At 45.2% G+C, this 20,143-nt stretch overlaps 1 protein-coding gene across 4 annotated transcripts in view; it reads right to left on the bottom strand.

Moving 5' to 3' along the window:
• Positions 1-20,143, bottom strand: part of IRF2 (interferon regulatory factor 2) — a 103,903-nt gene that overhangs the window by 15,027 nt on the left and 68,733 nt on the right. For all 4 annotated transcript variants that reach the window (XM_055567427.1, XM_055567430.1, XM_055567428.1 and 1 more), the window contains exons 3-6: positions 19,509-19,608; positions 17,658-17,834; positions 17,305-17,351; positions 8,470-8,587 (exon numbers count right to left, since the gene is read on the bottom strand). In XM_055567427.1, the coding sequence (XP_055423402.1) occupies positions 8,470-8,587; positions 17,305-17,351; positions 17,658-17,834; positions 19,509-19,608 (442 nt within the window). The remainder of the gene's footprint in view (positions 1-8,469; positions 8,588-17,304; positions 17,352-17,657; positions 17,835-19,508; positions 19,609-20,143) is intronic.

Genomic DNA, 20,143 nt, shown 5'->3' with positions numbered 1-20,143 from the left:
TGAGAAGTCCAGCAGGGCTGGAGGCCAGCACGCAATGATCCAGAGAATAAGCCGAGGACAGTCGTGAAAAGGAACAGAAAGCAGAGGGCCCATGATGAAAGTTCAGGAAGTGGAATATTTTTTTCCAGTTCCAGGAAATCAAAGACTTCAGCGAGCGGGAGGGGAGAAGGGGAGGGTGAATGGCAGGCAGGAGTTAGATGCTTCTGCTTTCGGGGGGCCTTTTCCTGCCCCCCCCAACCCAGAACAGAGCTGCCCTCTTCTTCCTGTGGGCCCCTCGCTCGTTGTCCCCGAAGCTCGGCCAAAACGACAACGTGACATGATCTTGGGACGTGTCCTGACTTTCGGCCTCACGTGGCCCATTAATTCTCTGTCTCTTTATTAAACTCTGTGTTCGTGCATGTCATCTCCCAACCACGCTGTGGCTCCCGAGAGAGCCGAGAACCTGCATGAGGACTCTGTGTCTCGAGTCACAGCACACGTTCGCGGCTTGGACCGCAGAGCAGCTTGATGACTCTGCTGAGTAAAGAGATGAATAAACAGAGCAAGGCTCCCAGGCAGGAGCCAGAGGCCTGCGGGAGCTCAGGACCATTTGTGAGTACCGGATGGAACAATAGATGTCTTCTACAGAATTTCAGGACTCCTGGCAAGTGGGATTTTAAAAATCTAGGTGAAGTGATAAAGACAGAGCAGCCATAGCCACCAGGGGCTTGCAGGAGGGACATAAAAACATTTGGGGGTGAGGAAAGTGACCTATGTCTTAAATATAGCGGTGGTCACACCACAGAGGACATCCATCAAAATTCACAGAGCTGCACACATTCAAAGAGGGCTGCTTTTACTGTATTTCACTTAATATACATGCTTTCAGACCAAAAGTAGATAAGCACCTCTAATTCAATTTTTAAGTGTATCCTGAATACCAGTGACAAAGAGAGAAAATTAAGTTTTTGCTTTCTGGGCTACATATGGTACCCAGTTAATGAGTCCACAATGTTTAAGGCCAAGCATCACCCTGAGAGTGTGTAGCTTTGTGCCTGGGACAGGGACGAGCGCCGCTCTCCATCTGAACACAACCAAGGACACTTTAGAAACTTTCCAACTCGTAAGTCGCAAGTCCAAGAGAGAAGCACAGAGGTCCCACACATCTGAGATGCTCTCTGGATGGGCTTTACACACCAGCCTTGATCAATCTCTTTCTCTTTACCCATCTATAGAGACAGATGCGAACTGATTTCCCTGAATCACCAAACTTAACCCCCAGGGGACCACACAAACAGAGCCACTGATTCCTAAGGAATGAAAAGTCACAAGAAGAGCAAAGTTAGCTATCTGCTCAAGCAGCGGTACCCAACCTTTTTGGCACCAGGGACCGGTTTGGTGGAAGATGATTTTTCCAAGAACCTGGGGTTGGGGGTTGGTTTGGGGATGATTCAAGTGCATTACATTTTTTGTACACTTTATCTCTATTATTACTGCATCAGCTGCACCTCAGATCATCAGGCATTAGATCCCAGAGGTCGGGGACCCTTGTGCTACAGCATGAAAGGATAGGGATGGGAGCCCTCTAGGTGCCGGATGATCCTGATAACCAATAAGAACAAAACCTAACATCTTCTGGGCCCTGAAGTTTGTCTTCCCCTCCATGAATGATCACCTGTGAGACCTTACAACTCCATGGGGAAGATATGATTATCACCCTGTCTTACACAGGTGGAAAAACATCGTGGAGAATCAAATAGCTAACAGAGAGTTCAATGGTCAGACAGATGGTTAAGTGGCAGTCTCAGGGTGGAAATTCAGCTTTCCCTCTCCAGTACTCAGCAGCACTGTCTCCTGAAAGAAAGAGTTAAGGAAGTTCAAACTGAGCTACCCAGGGCTTTCTGAGCCCCTCTTAGGAGAAAAACTTTCAAATCTCACCTTAATAAAACTCTGGGCTCATAACCAATAGTGAAATTGCTTTTCAACAGTTCTATATTGGGTGCCAAGGAAATTCTCGAATGGCTAGAGGAGCAAGGAATCCACTAAGCTCCTCTAGCTTATGAAGGTCAGCACATCAGGAAAAGAGACACCCGCAGGAATGTAATTTTATCGGGACTTCATTGCTGAGACTTACAACAATATTATTCATGGCTTGTTACTGATGAGCCAGTTTGATTCCTTAAAAGGTCATTCTCACATTATTAATAACTGTTGACTTAATGCAGGGCTCCACCAAGAAAGTTGTTGCCCCCATGCCTCAGAGAAAGATCTTAAAAGTAGCCTGCTAGGAATGGAAAAGTTCTTTGAAGGTGGATTGGTCCTACCACTTGGCAGCTGAAAAAAAGCTGAAAACCAGGGAAGTCGGGTAAATTGTCAAGGTCACTCAGGCGGCTGCAGGGTCCAGCTGAAGGCATAGAAAAGCAGGCCATTTGCAAGCTACCACGGAGAGAAATTTCTCTCTGACCTCATCTGAAGTTTGAGAACTTAAACTGTGAAGACCAGCCCTGATGATGTAACATAAGAAAAAACTTCTCTTAATCAAATCTATTTTAATATGATTTTGATAATATCACAAGCATAGTATCATTTTACCGTCTTCTAACCACACTTTGGGCTTCCCTGGTGGCTCAGCTAGTAAAGAAATCCGCCTGCAATGTGGGAGACCTGGGTTCGATCACTGTGTTGGGAAGATCCCCTGGAGGAGGGAAAGGCTACCCATTCCAGTATTCTGGCCTGGAGAATTCCATGGACTGGATAGTCCACGGGGTCGCAAAGAGTCGGACACGACTGAGCGACTTTCACTTTCACTTTTCAATCACACAGTGATTTCTGGAGATACCCTCTAGATGCTTGCAACAACCCTGCGTGGTGGGCGGAATCAGTTTTATCATTTCTGCTTTAGACACGAGGAAATGTGCATCTCAGAGAAGTTAGGGAGTTTGCCTAGGGTCACGTGACAGACAGAAACCTGCAGAACTAGGTCTTGAGCCCCATCCTGTTAACTTTTAATCTGGTACTCTTCCGTTTTCCTTTTAGATAAAAGAGTCTGGCCACGATTTGGTTTAGGCATTCAAGGGTGGTAGAGACAGTGTCTACAAGGTTAGTGCTTTCAGAGAAGGGAGCTCTGTCCCCACATGGAGCACACTGCTCCCCGACAGTGACAGGTATACAGGGGTGCAGGGTAGAGCCAGAGTGTGACGGGTGTGTATACACTCTTCACTCCCACCAGAAAACAGCATCCTGTGCTGCTCTGCTACAAAAGGGAGCAAACAGTGTCTTCTAGTAAAAACTCGGTTGAGTTAATCAACTTGTCTCAAGGGTCAACTCTCTGGGAGCAGAAACCCGGGTAAGACCTCATGGATTGGCGGCATACCCTCCCTGATGAAGCCACCAAATGCCCCATCCTCACTCTGCTATGCAGACAGAGCCTTAGCATCCACCCACAGAAACAGAACCCATGCCCTAAACATTTTTCTCCCTGGATGCACACATAGAAATCAAACCGTTCAGAGTCATTCAAGTTCAAACACAGGTATAAAAGAGGTGGACAGGGACTAGGTCACCAGGAGCCTGTGGATGTGAGGGCCTTGGTCCTGGGCCAGGGCAGTGGCAACAGGGTGAGACTGGCACTTTGTGACAAACAACTCTGTGGAGAAGGGGCAGCGTGGACGCAGAGCTCGGGCCAGCGCGAAGGTGACTGGGAGTCGCATCAGAAATAGAAGAGGACGGATTTGAGAAACACGACCAGGGAAGACGGGATTAGACAGTTAATTATAAATGAGGCAGAGGTGGCAAGAGAGAGGGAGGAGGAGAAAAACATCTATAGCCTCATGAAAAGTTGACAACTTGCTTGGGTAAATAAAAACTCCTTAAAGGTTGAAAATATAAATAAATAGAACCTCCACCTCCACTTCCCCGGGCTGCAGGGGCACGCGGGACGGAGACCACGTCCTGTGCTGAGTCACCTCTGTCACCCTGGGTTTTCCAAGGTCCAGTTCACTGAACAAAAACAAGATGTATTATCGGTTGTGTCTTGGTACGCTGTGAGATCTCGATTTACACCTCATACACGGACCACCTGATGGCCAAGAGCTTTCTCAGGGTCCTGACAAAACTGGATATCGGGTCTCTGACCCTGTCCCCAAGAGCCTCCAGGACAAGGCCCAGCCCACTGAGAATCAGCATGGACAGCCTTTATTCGCCCCTTCTCAAGAGGGGTGCCTTCCATCAAAAGAGCCACCCCAAAGCTACTTTTTTATCTTGTAGATGGAATTTCTCATATCTGAAGCATCAGGGAAAATGGGAAACTGAACGGGCCACAAAGGAGCTGAAAAAATGAAGACAACCTTACAGCCTGAGCATCATCTTTGTGTGCGTTCTAAGTCACTGCAGTCTTGTCTGACTCTTTGCAACCCTATGGACCATAGCCCGCCAGGCTCCTCTGTCCATGGGATTCTCCAGGCAAGAGTACTGGAGTGGGTTGCCGTGCCCTCCTCCAGGGGATCTTCTCAATCCAGGCATCGAACCCGCATCTCTTACGTCTCCTGCACTGGCAGGCCATCCTCAAACAATTATGAAATCTGGTGCCAGAGGCTGCCGATCTTAAGTTATAACTGTGAGGCCCTAAGTTTGGTCTCTTAGTTCTCAATCTCCTCTGCACCTTTTTTGTTGTTTTCTGCTCCTGTAGATACTCAAAGTTTCTAAGCGTGGCTGAAAAAAAAAAAAAAAAAAAAAGCTACTCTAGGTTTACTTTAGATGAAGTCAGTAAAATTTGGAAGCAATTACCAAAAAAAAAAAAAAAAAAAAAAAAAGGTACATCCTAAGACCGTGTGATTTGGGCCACCAAAATCAAGGCAAAACCCAAATCGCATTATTTCCTAACTGTCTATGTCTAGTTACCCAAGGCCTGCTTGATTTACTTCAGGGTCATGAACAGCCTTCCTTATTTCACAGCAGTCTTTGCTTTCTTGCAGGGTGGGGTTACCTTTATCAAGGAACACAATGGGGGTGATGAAGCCCCACCTAAGCTAGGGAGACAGAATTTCCGCACCTGCAGACTTTACACACTGGCCTGGAGGTGATTTCAATACAGCTCAGCAGAGGCCCTGCTGACCCGGGCAGTAGGCCAGCAGGGTATTATCAGAACAATCCAGCATGTTTCTGGCTTCTTCCACTTCCTAAAAACAGAAGTTGCCACACACACGAAATAATTCAATGTGAAAGAAAAGTAAAAATAACAATAAGGAGTGTTTTTTTTTCCTCCCTCCTCTTAAAGGGGTAGCAGGTAAAGGTGTTGGAGGGTGCTGACCTGTGCATTAAATGCTCAGGAGGAGGAAACGGGAAAAGACCTGGTTTAAGTACTGAGACACTGCACCCCCTCTTGGAGTGCACAGCCAGCTAAATCTGGAAGTACATTCAGCTGATATGGACAAGAAGGTGAGCCCAGGACACTGCCCGCTGACTGTGAGTGTGTGTGCACTCGTGCACGTGTGTATGTGTGTGTGTGTTTTCCTGCTGCCCTAAGAATAAAAGTGAAACACAGCTGAGATCCAGCAAGAGTTCATTTGTCAGGGTAACAGTACATTTCGCTGTTTACGCCCTTACTGGATTTGCTTACCACACAGAGCGCCCATCTCCAGAATAAAAATATACTGGCTGGCTGGCCTCCACGGGATTAAGATACTGATTTTCAATCTATTTCCCCAGGGACAGAGCCAACCAACAACGAGGAAAAAGCTCTCGTATTAAGGACTCATTTCAGCTCCCATTTTTAATCTCATAAACATGGGCTTATAAGAGGGGAATGAAAACATCTTGAAGTTTTCATCTTCGTGCCTGGATACAAAACTGGAAGGAACTCTGGGTTTAGAGACCAATAAATAGAAAGCAAGAAATGGTGTCATTTTTAAATAAAACATTTTTTTAGAAAGTAAAGAGAGCCCAGAAAAGAATCTCTCCAATGCCACAGGAGCCTTGGAATCAGAAACAGCTATGTTTTTCATCTTGGTCCACACATCACAGAGGCTGGAATGGCTAATTAACCATCACTTGGGAGAGTGGAGACAAGGCTCTGAGAAGGGTTTAAAATCTGAACTAGTGGTTCTGTTAGCAATAATCACAAAGTACCCACTTCTTTCAAATACTTGCATGGATCCACTACATCTATCATTACACAGCTTTGCAAGGGCCACTGACTAGTTAGAAAGAGATATTCAAACTCATTTTACTGCCATCCATTATGATTTTATTCTTTGGAAGAGAATCATTTAATCTGGTTTGTGATTCTCTAACCAGACCTGACCTTCATCTTTGCCCCAGAAGGAACGACTCATTAAATCATACCAACGCCATGCAGCGCCCACTACACCTAAGGGCGAAGAACAACCAACCTGACAGAGAATTTATGTACTGAAGACGCAACCAGAATGTTAAAAAAAAGGTTGGGAGTAAAGAAAACTGGTCCAAATCTGGCTTCTGTCTGGCATTTTATTTGAGGCTGAATTTCCCTCCTTAAGGGAGGGGAGCTCAAAAGTCAAACAGCTCCCTCAAAATAAGCTGAATCTTAAGAAAGCGCGCCTGGAGGGTTGGCAAATATCTTGCTTTTTAAAAAGAGCTCAGAGGACCGAAGCTTTCCGAGGACAGTCTGCTGACATAGGGACGAGCAAAACCCAGGTGCTGGAGAAGCAGCTCCCAGCCCTGGGGGAGGAAGCCGGACTTCCGGTCAGACAAGCGGCCTTGCTCCAGAGGGGAAGTGAGAAGGCTGCTCGCTCGACAGCTCGCTCAGCTCAAAATGACTGTGGGGCCATCTGTCTCTGTGCAGAAGGGCCGCATCCCAACGAGGAAGGCAAGGCCGTCCAGTCGCGAGATACAGCATATGCGTCATTCTTCCTTCACCCTGCACGCTGCTGGAGACTCCAAGTGCAAGGGAGACCCTGCACGTGTGATTCTACCTCCAAACTACACGTGCAGGGTCTCCAACCTCCAAAACCCCATGTGCAGCGGCTGCAACTTCCGGTCCAAACTCCACACTGTGCTTAGTAGCTCAGTCATGTCCGACTCTCTGCAACCCCATGGACTGTAGCCCACCAGGCTCCTCTGGCCATGGGATTTCCCAGGCAAGAATACTGGAGTGGGTTGCCATTTCCTTCTCCAGGGGAATCTTCCCAACCCAGGGATTGAAACCGTGTCTCCTGTGTCTCCTGCATTACAAGCAGATTCTTTATCTGCTGAGCCATCGGGGAAGCCACTGAGAACCCACAAATGAAGGTCCTCAGATGTGAGGCTGACTCTTGGAGCTCTGCTTCATCTTTCCCATTCTTACCAGTGTTAGAAGCCCTACTTGGTTACAAAATGGAGCAAAATGAAATGAAACCAAAGGTATTGAGGGCAAAGAAACGGAGGTTCTGGATTCCTGGGCTGGAGTCAGAATACAAGTTCAAGGCTTGGTCTCCACTCTTACAAAGGGTCCCCACCATCCACTCACGGCAGCACCCCGGTGGGGTTTTACTGAGATATAATCCACGCTTGTCACCCTCCTGCCTAAAAGCCTCCTGGGGTGGGGCTTACATGATGCATGTATATGCAACATCTGTGAGCCTTAGTGTCTGCTATATTTCAATTTTTAAAAACTTAAACACATAACACACACACACCCTCCAGCACTCTGAGGAAAAAAACCCAACCTCCTTCCCAGGGTCTGCAAAGGCCCCCATAAGCCCACCCCACTTCCTTTCTGAAGCGCCTCATGAGCCCTCCCCAGGTGCACTGGCCTTCCCTCTGGTCCTCCAAGTGTGTTCCTGCATCGGGGTCCATGGGGCCAAGTCTGCTGCCAGCCCCCTGCTGCAGTTCCTCCCCCAGCAGCATCATCTCATCTCTCCAGTCTGTCCCTCTGGCGCATTTAACATAGACGGTAAAGCTGTTGTTATCTGCAGTTCCATGAAACTAGGAATTGGTCCTGCCTTGCTCCCAATCTATTTCCCCGTGCACAGCGCTGCTTCTGCGGCACAGAAGGTACTCAGACCTCTCCGCGGGATTACAGCATGCCCTCCGGCCACGCACTTCTGTTTCCGCCTCTGAGAGATGAGCACCACCTCTGTGGCAGGTCCATCATCCAGGAGATGTTGTGAGGACTGGTGGGGACAGTCTCCCCCACTCCTTGTTCCCAAGTTAAATAAATAACACATTTGTCCACATAACCAAAAATGCAAAGACTGAGAACTGCCGGTCATTAGCCGCCGGTGAGGGGCGGTGGGGGGTGGAATCTCTTTTCATCTACCTATTTTCTTGAGGTCCATCCACCTCAGTTCCTTTATCTGATCCTCAAAGGATTGTATTTTTCAGCCCTGACATCCGAGGGCCTGAACTTGCATTCTGAGACAGTTCCAAGCCCTCCTCCCACAGCCTATGTTATTTTAAGTCACGTTTTACAAATTCTCGACCCCGGAGGGGCTACTTGTGTGTATAAAGAAATGAGATGTCAAAACAGTTTACCTATGATGTTCACCGTACTATCCACTTCAGTTTTTATAGTTGAAGTCAGGACCGCATACTCAGGAGAAAGATCACTTACTCCGTTACTAAGCCCCAAAGGTGACTCAATTGGTTCTTGCTAGGAAGAAGAAAAGAAAAAAGAATTGAGAACACTTCCTTTTCCCTTCCTTTGCTTAGCTTAAATTCTACCCTGTCTGCTTTCTTTTAATGCCAAGGTCAGGTTCGTCTCCCAAGTGCGTGTTTCAAGTGCATGTTTTCAATCAGCTAGAGCTTAAAAAGCACATTTCTGCCTAGAATGTCTCCTCTAGTGTTCCCTTTTTTTCCCCTTCTTCCTTGGAGGAGGTAACACCATTGCACCTGGCTTACCTTCCTGAAATGCTTACCTCTACAACCCGATGACCCCTGGGTAAGGAAGCTGCATTACTATCTAAGAAAAGCTCCGTGCTGGGGAGACCCCAACTCTTCCTTCTCTGAAGGAGGGCGTGCATGCGTCAGCTCCTGACCGTCTCTCTAAGGGAGGAATCCTTTTATACTTTTGGAGGAAAAGCTCTGCCTCAACTATGAGCCCAAGGACAGGAACTCAGAGCACATGGTGGATGAATTTTTCTCATATAGGCTTTGCCCTGGACCCTGGCCACTTGAGCATCCTGCCCCAGGGGTGGGGTGGGGCGGCCGGTGACACGGGCCAGACTCCCAGCTGAAGACCCCTCGACTCCGTGGAGGCCAGTGGAGCAGCCCACATCCATGGTGCCTGTTCAAGCCTTCCGCGAGTCTACATATTGATACTAATGAATCTAGGAGAACCAATTCCTCTGCCTAAGTTTGGCTCTCAATTCTGCTTTACTCAAGTGCACCAGAGCCCTCCAACCTCTGAAAGCACCAACAGCTCTGGGACAGCCAGTGCTGGGGTACAGACTGACTTTCAGTGGTTTGATGAGAGTGCTTCTCTTCAAGAGAAGAGAAGCTATTGCTATCTACGACAGCAACAGAATCAGACCAAAAAACCACATACAACTCCTGGGGAAACCACACTGGAGAGGGGAGTATAAGGATGGAAAGAACAGAAGACGGGAGCAGAAGATCACGTGAGATGGATATGACTCTGCTTTGAAAAATTTCAAGTGGCTGCTCCAAGGCATGCAGAGTACTCTTATCAATGCATGTGCTGCTTGGACTCAATCACGAATGCTCTGTAAACCTTAGGGAAGCCACAGTCCCACCCAGCAAATTCCCACCACGATATCCGTGACTTTGAAGACATTACCTCACTGTATAGCTCAGTTCTTGGGGGGAAAAAAAAAAAAAATCACAAACGGCAGGGTTGACCAGATGTATGAAACGCTGACCCACCCACCCACCCTACCCCTGCCCAGGAAGGACTAGGGACTGCCCTGTTGGGTAGAATGTTTATCCTCTTTCCGTGTAGCATCTCTTTTACAAATTCCAAAGAGTTTATCCTTTCTGGGAAGAAACTCGCTTGCTTGTGACTTGAAGCGTCACGTTCCCTTGAGAGCTAAACTCTTCACTGTGCACCTGCCTTCCCACCACAGCCCCCTCACTGTGGCTCGGAAAAGCCTGCAGTTTGGCTGCCACTCCACTCGTGGAAGCGAACTCTCAGCTCCCGGAGAAGATGACGATGAGACAGTCTGGCTTTGGAGTCACATGAGCCTGGAGTTCAAGTCTTTCACTAGTTACAGGGCTTTAGCCTCTTCAGCGGTCTCTTAGGATGCTGTGGACAGCTGTAAACTGAGGACAATAATAGAACCCACAACATTCCCACAGGGATGATGGAAAGATTAAATACGATGAATATGCACCTGTCATCTATAATTAAATAAACACTCGCTATTATCCAAGGTCACAGATAAAACTCCACTCTCCCAAATCCAAGCATCTTTCTGCAAGTCTCTTTCCCTCAGCCCCACACTCTGACATCCAACAGGAAGACCTGCAACTCTTCCTTCTTGACAACAAAATCTACCGGATTCACCACCTTGCTAAGGGCCCCCTCCTCTCTGGCTTTCTCAATGGCCCCCTTTCTACCCCCTCAACACCTCCAACAAGCTCCATGTGTCATCTTATTCCTCTTCCATCTCTTTGATTTCCCAAAAGGAACTAAGAACATTTTAGGGAATTATGGAAAGAACTGCTCATTTTCATGGGTCTCTTTTGTTGTCATTTTCCACTTTAGGTTTCTTATAAAAGTAACGAGGCAGTCAGACTTGCATATATTTAAAAACCTAAATTATTCTGATTTCTCAATGTGGAGACGTCAAAGTGTTTCACATGATCTACAGTTTAATTAGTGGCAAGTGCGACTTTTATCACATTACACTTGAGAAAACTATGACTCAGAGACGAAATTAGTTTTCTAAGATCACACTCCTTTTAATCTGAGGCGATACAGGAGCTGAACCCAGTCTTTGGTCAGGGAACATGGTCCAATTCCAGTAGTTTCTGTCTTAATAAACCCTTGGATCCTGTACTAATTCCAATGGAGACTGAGAAAGAACTACTGCCAACATTGTTCTATTCCCCAGATCCCTGCCTTGAATCCTGCACAACTTCTGTAACAGAAGAGAATAGGAAATGGCAACTCACTCCAGTATTCTTGCCTGGGAAATCCTATGGACACAAGAGCCTGGTGAGCTACAATCGTTGGGGTCCCGAAGAGTCAGGCACGACTGGGCGACTACACCACCGCCACCACCAATGGAGACTGAGACTATGAACACTACCTCCTCCCGTCCCCACATCCAAAATAACCAGCCGATCGATTTCCAAGTCCTCCATGCAAACCTTCTCTTTGGTTCTGGAAGGACAAGACAGCAGATTGTCTAGTGAAAAGCATCCTGCACCTCTCTGAAAGGTTTCCATCCAGGGAGCAGAAAAACAGGGATCCTCACTACATTCAGCTGAAATTTTTGAAATTATTAGAATAGGAAGATCTAAAACTAAACTATTTTTTTTTTTCAGGCAAGAGCCCAAATTACAAAAATAGGTGAACGTTTCTCTATAGAACAAATATACAGAGATCCCTCAGGTCACGAACGGCCTTTGCCCACAGCATCTCCTGGTCCTCTGTGATGCTCATTCTTGTCCTGTACCACACCTGGCTGTACCATAACCTGGCCTGCTGAGTCCTAAGCCAACCTGGCTCCTCTTTCTGTCCTAACATCTCTCCATGAGGCCTGAAAACTCAGGGCTGCCTCTTGGATCCACACCTGTCTTCATCCTCAGCATCCTCTTGCAGAGAAATGTCTCCTCTCCATTCCAACCACTATTTTCAGCGAAACTGTCTACTGCAGTCTCTCCTCCCTGACTGTTTCCCATCACTGTGAGAAAGACCTCCCTTAAATATCAAGTCCACCATGCTCCAAGTCCTTCCCAAGGAGGTCAGCTGTGCCTTATGCCACAAAAACATCCACGGAGGTTAGTTGGCCAACCAGTTTTGCAGACTGTGCTCTGAGCAGTCCCTTCAAGAGCCTCCAAGAGGAGAGGGGGGCACCAGGGTTGGCTGGGCGAGCCTTTCACTTGTTCCCTGCTTCCAGAGAAGTTCTGACTCCATCTGTTGTAAGTTTAGGTGGGTTGCTGGCATGGGTTTTCAGTTCATTAAGGTTTAAAAATTGAAGGTCCCTTGCCACCCATGAAAAGCTTACTCCAGGATGAGCCCTGACAGGTAGTCATTCAGTCTATCTGTGGACAGCAACAGGGAGCATATTGTTTGGTAAGCCAGCTTAAGTCACTGTTGGATCTGAGCACTCTATCAGAAAAATCTGCTGACTTCCTTGGCAGTCCAGTGGTTAAGACTTCGCAGTTCCAATGCAGGGAGCGCGGGTTCAATCCCTGGTAAGAGAACTAAGATCCAGCATGCTGTGCAAGGTGGCCAAAAAATAAAATAAAATTCTGCTGAGCTAATACCTGTTTTTCTCTAATTCCCATCTAGAGGTCTGTACTCAAAACTAACAGAGACCAGGCCTGCTCTTTACCAAGTGACTGTGCAGGCTGTCCTTGATTATATTTTCTCTAAGAGCACCAATTCTTTGATTTGGAAGCAGTCTACAGTTTTCAAGTATTCATTTCGAATCCATCCTACCTACATGCTTTCTTTCCCCATGAGGCCTCACTCAGGCTCCTGCTCTAATGAAGCTGGTTTCCTGACTTCTCATTTCCAACTCTTTTCAACCCCGTGGACTATAGCCCACCAGGTCCTCTGTCCTGGAATTCTCCAGGCAAGAACACTGGAGTGGGTTGCCATTCCCTTCTCCAGGGGATCTTCCCCACCCAGGTATCAAACCCAGGTCTTCTGCACTGCAGGCAGATTCTTTACCATCTGAGCCACCAGGGAAGCCCTACCCAATGAAGACCAAACAGCAACTCTGACCTCCAGACCTTCACGTGCGATGCTGTTGGTGGTGGTGGATATCCACCAATGTACTGGCGTGTCCCCCAAGGCCTGGCTCGGAGCCCACAGCTTCCAAGAGGCCAAGAGGCACTGAGGAAGGTGATGGGGCACAGGTTCTGGAGTTGGACTCGCCTGGAATCAAATCCCAACTCCATAAAGCAGTGCAACTCTGGGAAAATCACCCAACATCCCTGTGCCTCCACTGCTGCTGATGCAAAAGGGAGACAACCTGCCCATCGTGAGAAGGACGAAACAGGTAATAATTGAAGCTGAGAGCATGGTAGGAGCTCCAGAATGTCAGCTACACCCCTCTGTTTTATCCACTTCTATCCTTACTCATTGTGGCCTTGGGACATTTTCTGAAACACAGATGTGCTCTGATGAAGTGCCATCTAGTACTGCTCTCTACTGTGCTTCTTATGCGAATATCTCCTTAGACAGCCAGTTACCTCCACGCAGGCAGGGCTTAGTTCAAGTAAAATGGCTCACTGAGTGCACAGCATATACTCCAACATCCGAGGATATGGAGGCAGCATTTCTGCACATATTACGTGGTCAATGGGCCTTGGGTCTCCCAGTTTCTGGGAAGCTATTTCCCGAGGAAACAAAGAGCATGGAGATAACAGACTACCTGAATGGCCCAAGAAATATTCTAAGAGGGCCAGTATGCTCTGCATGTTCCTTCCTAGTTAAAACTTCAACTCAATCAACCATAATGCAATGAAAAAAATAATTTAAAGAAGAAGGCAATGGCACCCCACTCCAGTACTCTTGCCTGGAAAATCCCATGGATGGAGGAGCCTGGCAGGCTCCAGTCCATGGGGTCGCTAAGAGTCGGGCACAACTGAGCGACTTCACTTTCACTTCTCACTTTCATGCATTGGAGAAGGAAATGGCAACCTACTCCAGTATCCTTGCCTGGAGAATCCCAGGGACAGGGGAGCCTGGTAGGCTGCCATCTCAGGGGTCGCACAGAGTCGGACACGACTGAAGCGACTTAGCAGCAGCAGTATTTATTCGGGTATCTTAAAAAGAAAAAAAACTTCAACTTTAATTGAAGGAAGACTGGGAAGAGCTTGTTTTAACAGCAAATTTTCATATCTAGTTACTACATGCTTGTGCTTAGTTACCCAGTCATGTCTGACTCTTTGTGACCCCGTGGACCATGCCAGGCTCCTTTGTCCATGAGACTTCCCAGGCAAGAATACTAGAGTGGGTTGCTATTTCCTTCTCCAAGGGATCCTCCTGACCCAGGGATCCAACCCACGTCTCCTGCATTAGCCGGTAGATACTAAGCCACAAGGGAAGCATACGTATAAGACAAATTTTCTCTGTAGAAGAAACCTACCTAGTCTATTCAGTTGCATATATGCACAGGACATATGAACTCAGACCTTAGCTGTTTTGACAAACAATAAAAAGTAATGTATGAACATCTCAGTAAAATCCTTTACACAATTCCAGACAATCTGGGGAATGAACTTTGAACCGCTCTACAGAAACATTCAATAAACACTATGCAGCCATGAGCCACAGCACTTGGGAAAGCCTACCAGCCTCCTCCATGTTCCCAGCCTTTGCTGTAAGTCAGATGCAAGGGGATTTATATTCAAAAGTTAAGTTGTGTTTACTTCCGATGAATCGCCTATCTTCTGCTGAAGGAACAATGTCTCTCTGAGGGACACAATTCAGGTACTAAGCAAGTCTACATCACAGCAGGATTTCTCACTGCACCCTCTCCTGGGATGGAATTAACCCACATGGCTGAACCTACGAGGAAAGCTCTTACTTGCTCCCCTGTGTCAATGTGGGGCCTGGCCACATGGAAGACACTGTCACTGGGACAGGGCTGCAGATGACCTTTCCTGCTAAGAACACCACGTGTCATCAGTTCGCACACTGATGGACTTGTGAGGGGCACATTCCTCACATTTCCCTACCCCTGAAGTATGACGTGCCTTCTGATCAATTATGTATGTCAAGATTTCACTGCAAGCAATTTTCCTTGCTTACAGATTAAAAAAATAATAGTACATCTTACGATCATTGGCACCTAATAGTCATTGCTTCTGGAGGGTATGTCTGAGCAAAGTCAACTGAAAAGTGAACATCTGTTACTCCATTTTTATTTCTCCATTAACTGAGATTATGAAATTTAATCTGCATTCTAACCCTCCACTCCCTCCCCATATATTTATTTATGCATCTACTTGGTCAACAAATACTCATGTATCTACGCAGTGATCAAATATGTATTAATTATCTGTTTTGTACCAGTGACTAAGCTAGATGCTGTGAAAATATTAATAGCAGTAAATATGACAGAGTTGTACTTAAGACTGTAGAGGATTCTTCAAAATCACATATTTGTGGAAGTTACACTTTTCTGACTAAACGAGAATAATCAGAATGTAGGCCCTAAAAAAAATCCAAATGGTGGGAAATCTGATATAACAAACAACAAGATTTTTTCAATTGCAAGAAAAAATAATTTTTTGAAAGTAACCTAGTGGAAACCCATAGGTTAAAAAGACTTGAGACATATACAAAAATCACAACATGTGAACTTTATATGATTTTGATTCAAGTGATCAGACTGTATAAAAACAATGAAACTTATGAGACAAATTAGAAATTTTTAAGCACTGACTGGATGGATATTTGGTGATACTGAAGAACTACTATTAATTTTTTCAGATGTAATAATGATTCTGGATTATTTTTAAAGAACATTTATCTTTTAAAGATATTTATTGAAGTAGTTGTGAAAGAAATGATGTTTGGAATCTGCTTTAAAATATTGGGCTGAATCATATGAAACTATTTTTGCAAGTCAAAAATGGTTGAGTATCTGCAGTTTCATGCATACAGGGAAGTAGACAAAGGTACTAATGTAATAAAATGGCCATGAGCTGATTGATGTTGAAAGTGGGGTGACGGTCTATGAAGTACATTTGACTCACTTGCTTCCTTCCTGTGTGTATAAAATTTTTCCATAATAAAAAGTTAAAATATAAGGCCTATACTGTGCTATATTTACAGTAAGTCACCAACTAAAAATACAGAAAGTGGAAACTAGAGGTCTCACTGCTGAAACACTCTAGCTAAAATATTTCTTTTCCATTGTAGAAGTAAATGTGTCTGAAATTTTAACAATTTACCTAAGTTTTCCCCTCTAATTACCTTCACAAGTCAAACTGAAGTATATTTTTTGTGTGTGTTTTTCTGACTATTTTGACTCAGTGGTTTGCTTTTAAACATTGCGCTGTCTGGATAATTTGGATTTTCCTTCAACAGTTATTCTGGAGTAGAAATCAGAGTACTTGGCATCACTTTTAAGTTCAGTTTGAAGTTAGCATGTGAACTTGGCCACATGTCCCGCTGCCCTTGGGCCCCTGTCACTCAACCTTCTCACGCCACCGTCTCCTCATCTGCAGACAGGGTGCGCTGAAGCAGACCACTGTCTCTCTGATGGTCTACCAGCCCGGACTGTAGAGTCTGCTCTTTGCTTAGCAACTGAAGCTCATCTTCAGTTTCTCATGGGATATTTGGCAATTCTATGGCTTTTGAACAAGGACCCCCCAATCAACACACAAAGACGCTCACAGGGTAGGGGGTTTCAGACTACACAGCCGACGGAAAAGCTCACACACACAAACACATCCCTATGGAAGACCTTTGGGAGTTATGAAAGCTAGTTCTATATTGAGATCCACACAAATAGAGGGCCTGAACAGAGCACAAACTAATAGTCTATCAAGGGGAAAAAAAAAAATATATATATATACACACACACAGATAAATATATATATATACACACACATAAATATATATATATACACACATATATATATGTGTGTGTGTGCATGTGTGTTCAGTCACTCAGTCACGTCCAATTCTTTTGCAACCCCATGGACTGTAGCCTGCCAGGCTACAGTGGGGCCTGGTGGGCTACTGTTCATGGGGTCACAAAGAGTCGGACACAACCGAGTGACTAAGCACATACATATATAAATGTAGGTATTTAATATAAGTTTATAATACCTAATATACTTTAAAATATATTTAATGGCCTGAAAACATCTTGATATTGTCAGATAGTAGCAGGTTGCTGGAGCTTAGCTGGAGCTAAGTGATCAGCTGGCAAGAGTTGTGGGGGCCAGATGGAGGCCTAAGACTGCCAGGCTCAGCGTGGATTTGTGAGTTCATTCATAAATTGTTCAGGGAAATTGGATGAAGCAGGGGAGGTGTGTGTACCTGAGCCCACAAGTGGGCACATGCCAAAGAGGAGACATGAAAGCACAGAAATCACAACAGCAAAGGAAGCAAGATTAAATACGTCACAGAGACCACATCACTTGTCTTCATGAGACAGACTATGAATCACTTGTATGATCACAACTTTGGCCTCCTCTCTGCACAAAGATTACCTTGATGTGCTTCACTCTGTCTTCTTTTTCTGTCTTTGGTTTCTTTCCTGTGGCAACAAAAACAGTTCAGGATTAATCCATGAAGAATGGAGACATTTCCCCTACGTTAAATTCTTTCTGAAACTCTCACTGCATTTATTGCTGTAATCTGTAGACCGTCAAGATCCCAAACGTTTCTTTTCCTTTCCTTGGGGGCCCTGAGAGTCATTTTACCCAGCCAAGTAAAGGCAGAATTAACATCCACAATGGGAACAGGGTTGTATTCTTGCTGTGGCTACGATTGTGGAAATCAAGAAATCACAAAGGCACTATTTAAGCAACAGTTGTTTTAGCCGGTAAATATCTTTATCTACCTTTCTTAGAAGGTCGCTCAGACATGGGCAGCATCCGGTAGACTCTGAAGGCATTGTTTCCTTTTTTTATGCTTTTGTCCTTGACTTCCTCAATGTCAGGCAAAGAGTTCATGGCACATCGGAAATTCGCCTTCCACGTTTTTGGGTCAGGTTTATCTATTCCTGGTTGATGCTTTCCTAAAAAAATAGTCAAAAGAATGAAGGTTAAGAGGAAAAAAAGAGAGGGAAAATTATTTCCAGAGTAAAACTTTCTGGAAACAGGATTGCTGGCGGGTCATAGAGAGAATGCTTTTCATTCCAGGCCACACCTACAGTGAACAAACGTCCTGGTTTGTTCGAGCTGAGAAGGTTCTTGGGATGCGGGAATTTTTGTTTTAAAACCCAACAGTTTCAGGGCTGCTGCTGCTGCTGCTAAGTCGCTTCAGTCGTGTCCGACTCTGTGCGACCCCATAGACAGCAGCCCACCAGGCTCCCCTGTCCCTGGGATTCTCCAGGCAAGAATACTGGAGTGGGTTGCCATTTCCTTCTCCAATGCATGAAAGTGAAAAGTGAAAGTGAAGTTGCTCAGTCGTGTCCAACTCTTAGCGACCTGATGGACTGCAGCCCACCAGGCTCTTCCATCCATGGGATTTTCCAGGCAAGAGTACTGGAGTGGGGTGCCATTGCCTTCTCCCAGTTTCAGGGCAAACTGGGACCAAACTGGTCACCCTGGGTCTACAAAACAGCTTCAGAGAAAATAAGGGTAGAAATCAATGTGGAGAATCAAGGTAAGGAAAAGAAAAAGCTAGGAGGTCAGGAGGGTTTCCTTGGTAGCTCAGCTGGTAAAGAATCTTCCTGCAACGTGGGAGACCTGGGTTCAATCCCTGGTTGGGAAGATCCCCTGGAGAAGAGAACGACTACCCATTCCAGTATTCTTGCCTGGAAAATTCCATAGACTCTATAGTCCATGGGGTCGAGAAGAGTCGGACATGACTGAGTTACTTTCACTTCACTTCGCTTCAGGAGGTCAGGAGACCAACAAGCATAAGTCACTGGAAGGTCTCCTTTTCAACTGACTCTCAAACAAACAGCTCCCTAGTTAAATGAAATTATAAATAAATAGCTATATAAACAAACAGCAAATAAATAATAAGAAATAAATAGCTAAATAAATAGTATTAATCAAAAATAAGCTAAATAAATAAATAGTAAGAAATACATAGCTAAATAAATAGTAAGAGAAACAGCTCTCTAGTTATATTATTAATAAATATAATCTCAACTACCTTTGGGGGAAATAATTCGACCAAGGTTTACAGCTCCAGAATAAATCAGTTCTACATCCCCCTGGTACACACCTGGGGAACTTCATCAGAAAACCACATTTATATGGCTGAGTTCCTTCACTGTTCATCTGAAACTGCTACAACATTGTTAATCGGATATATCCCAATATACAGTATTTTTGGTGTTAAAAAAATTAAAAAAGAAAACCACATGTCCAGGAAATTTAAAGACTCAGTTTCTATGGAATGGGTGGAGCATCACTTCTGAGTGATGAAGTCTATACCTCATATGTCCTGGATGTGTCTGAAGACAAGTCACAGGTTTATCAGCACTATCTTCATGAAACCATAAGCCAAGGCATTTCACACATGCAGTAAAAATAAAAAGAAACAATAGCTAACAGTCTATCATATAAGTGAAATTTGCCAAGAGAGTAGAACTTAAATATTCTCAACCAAAAAACAAAGTACACTTTAAATAGCCTGCAATTTAATTTGTCAGTTATACCTTGATTTTTAAAAAGCATGAAACCAACAAAAGAAAAAGCAACAGTGCCAGCCTCTGGAGACGATGTGGGATTCATACCTGTATGGATGGCCCAGTTTCTAAAGAGGGGTGCATCTTTTTCCACATCCCACCCATGTCTAGCAGCATGCATCCAGGGGATCTGAAAAATCTTCTTTTCCTAAAAAAAAAAAAAAAGTAAATAAGAACTGCAGCCAAGGGTTTCAGGCCATCATTGCAGAGGGTTCTAGCTAGTTTCAGCTAGTAAGACTCCCCCATTAAGTAAAATCACTGGGTTTGCTGAATGTCTATGGTAAACCAAACCCAATTCCTCACTATGACCCAAACCTTGACAGTCTACCAGGTGAGACTGAGAGGCAGGTGGAGTCTGGTAGGCTAGAAATAAATTTCAAGGTCAAAAGTGATGATTTGGGAAATGCCAATGTGTTTCATTATCTGTGCCTCCTTTTTTACAGGACCACAGGTAAATGGCCACTGACTGAAATGTCTATGGCTTATGATTTATTTCTGTCACTTGGTAAAGAGGAACTCCAGCTGTCTTAGGTAAATTAAACATTAGGCAACTCTAGCATGGAAACATATATACCAACATGTATAAAATAGACAGCCAGTGGGAATTTGAGGTATGATGCAAGGAGCTCAACCTGGGGCTCTGGGACAATCTAGAGGGGTGGGTGGTGTGAGGGAGGCTCAAG

This window comes from Bubalus kerabau, chromosome 2 (genome assembly GCF_029407905.1).
Source record: "Bubalus kerabau isolate K-KA32 ecotype Philippines breed swamp buffalo chromosome 2, PCC_UOA_SB_1v2, whole genome shotgun sequence".
Taxonomy (NCBI): Eukaryota; Metazoa; Chordata; class Mammalia; order Artiodactyla; family Bovidae; genus Bubalus; species Bubalus kerabau.
Note: the sequence above shows the minus strand (reverse complement) of the source record. Positions and strands in the feature narration are given on the sequence as shown.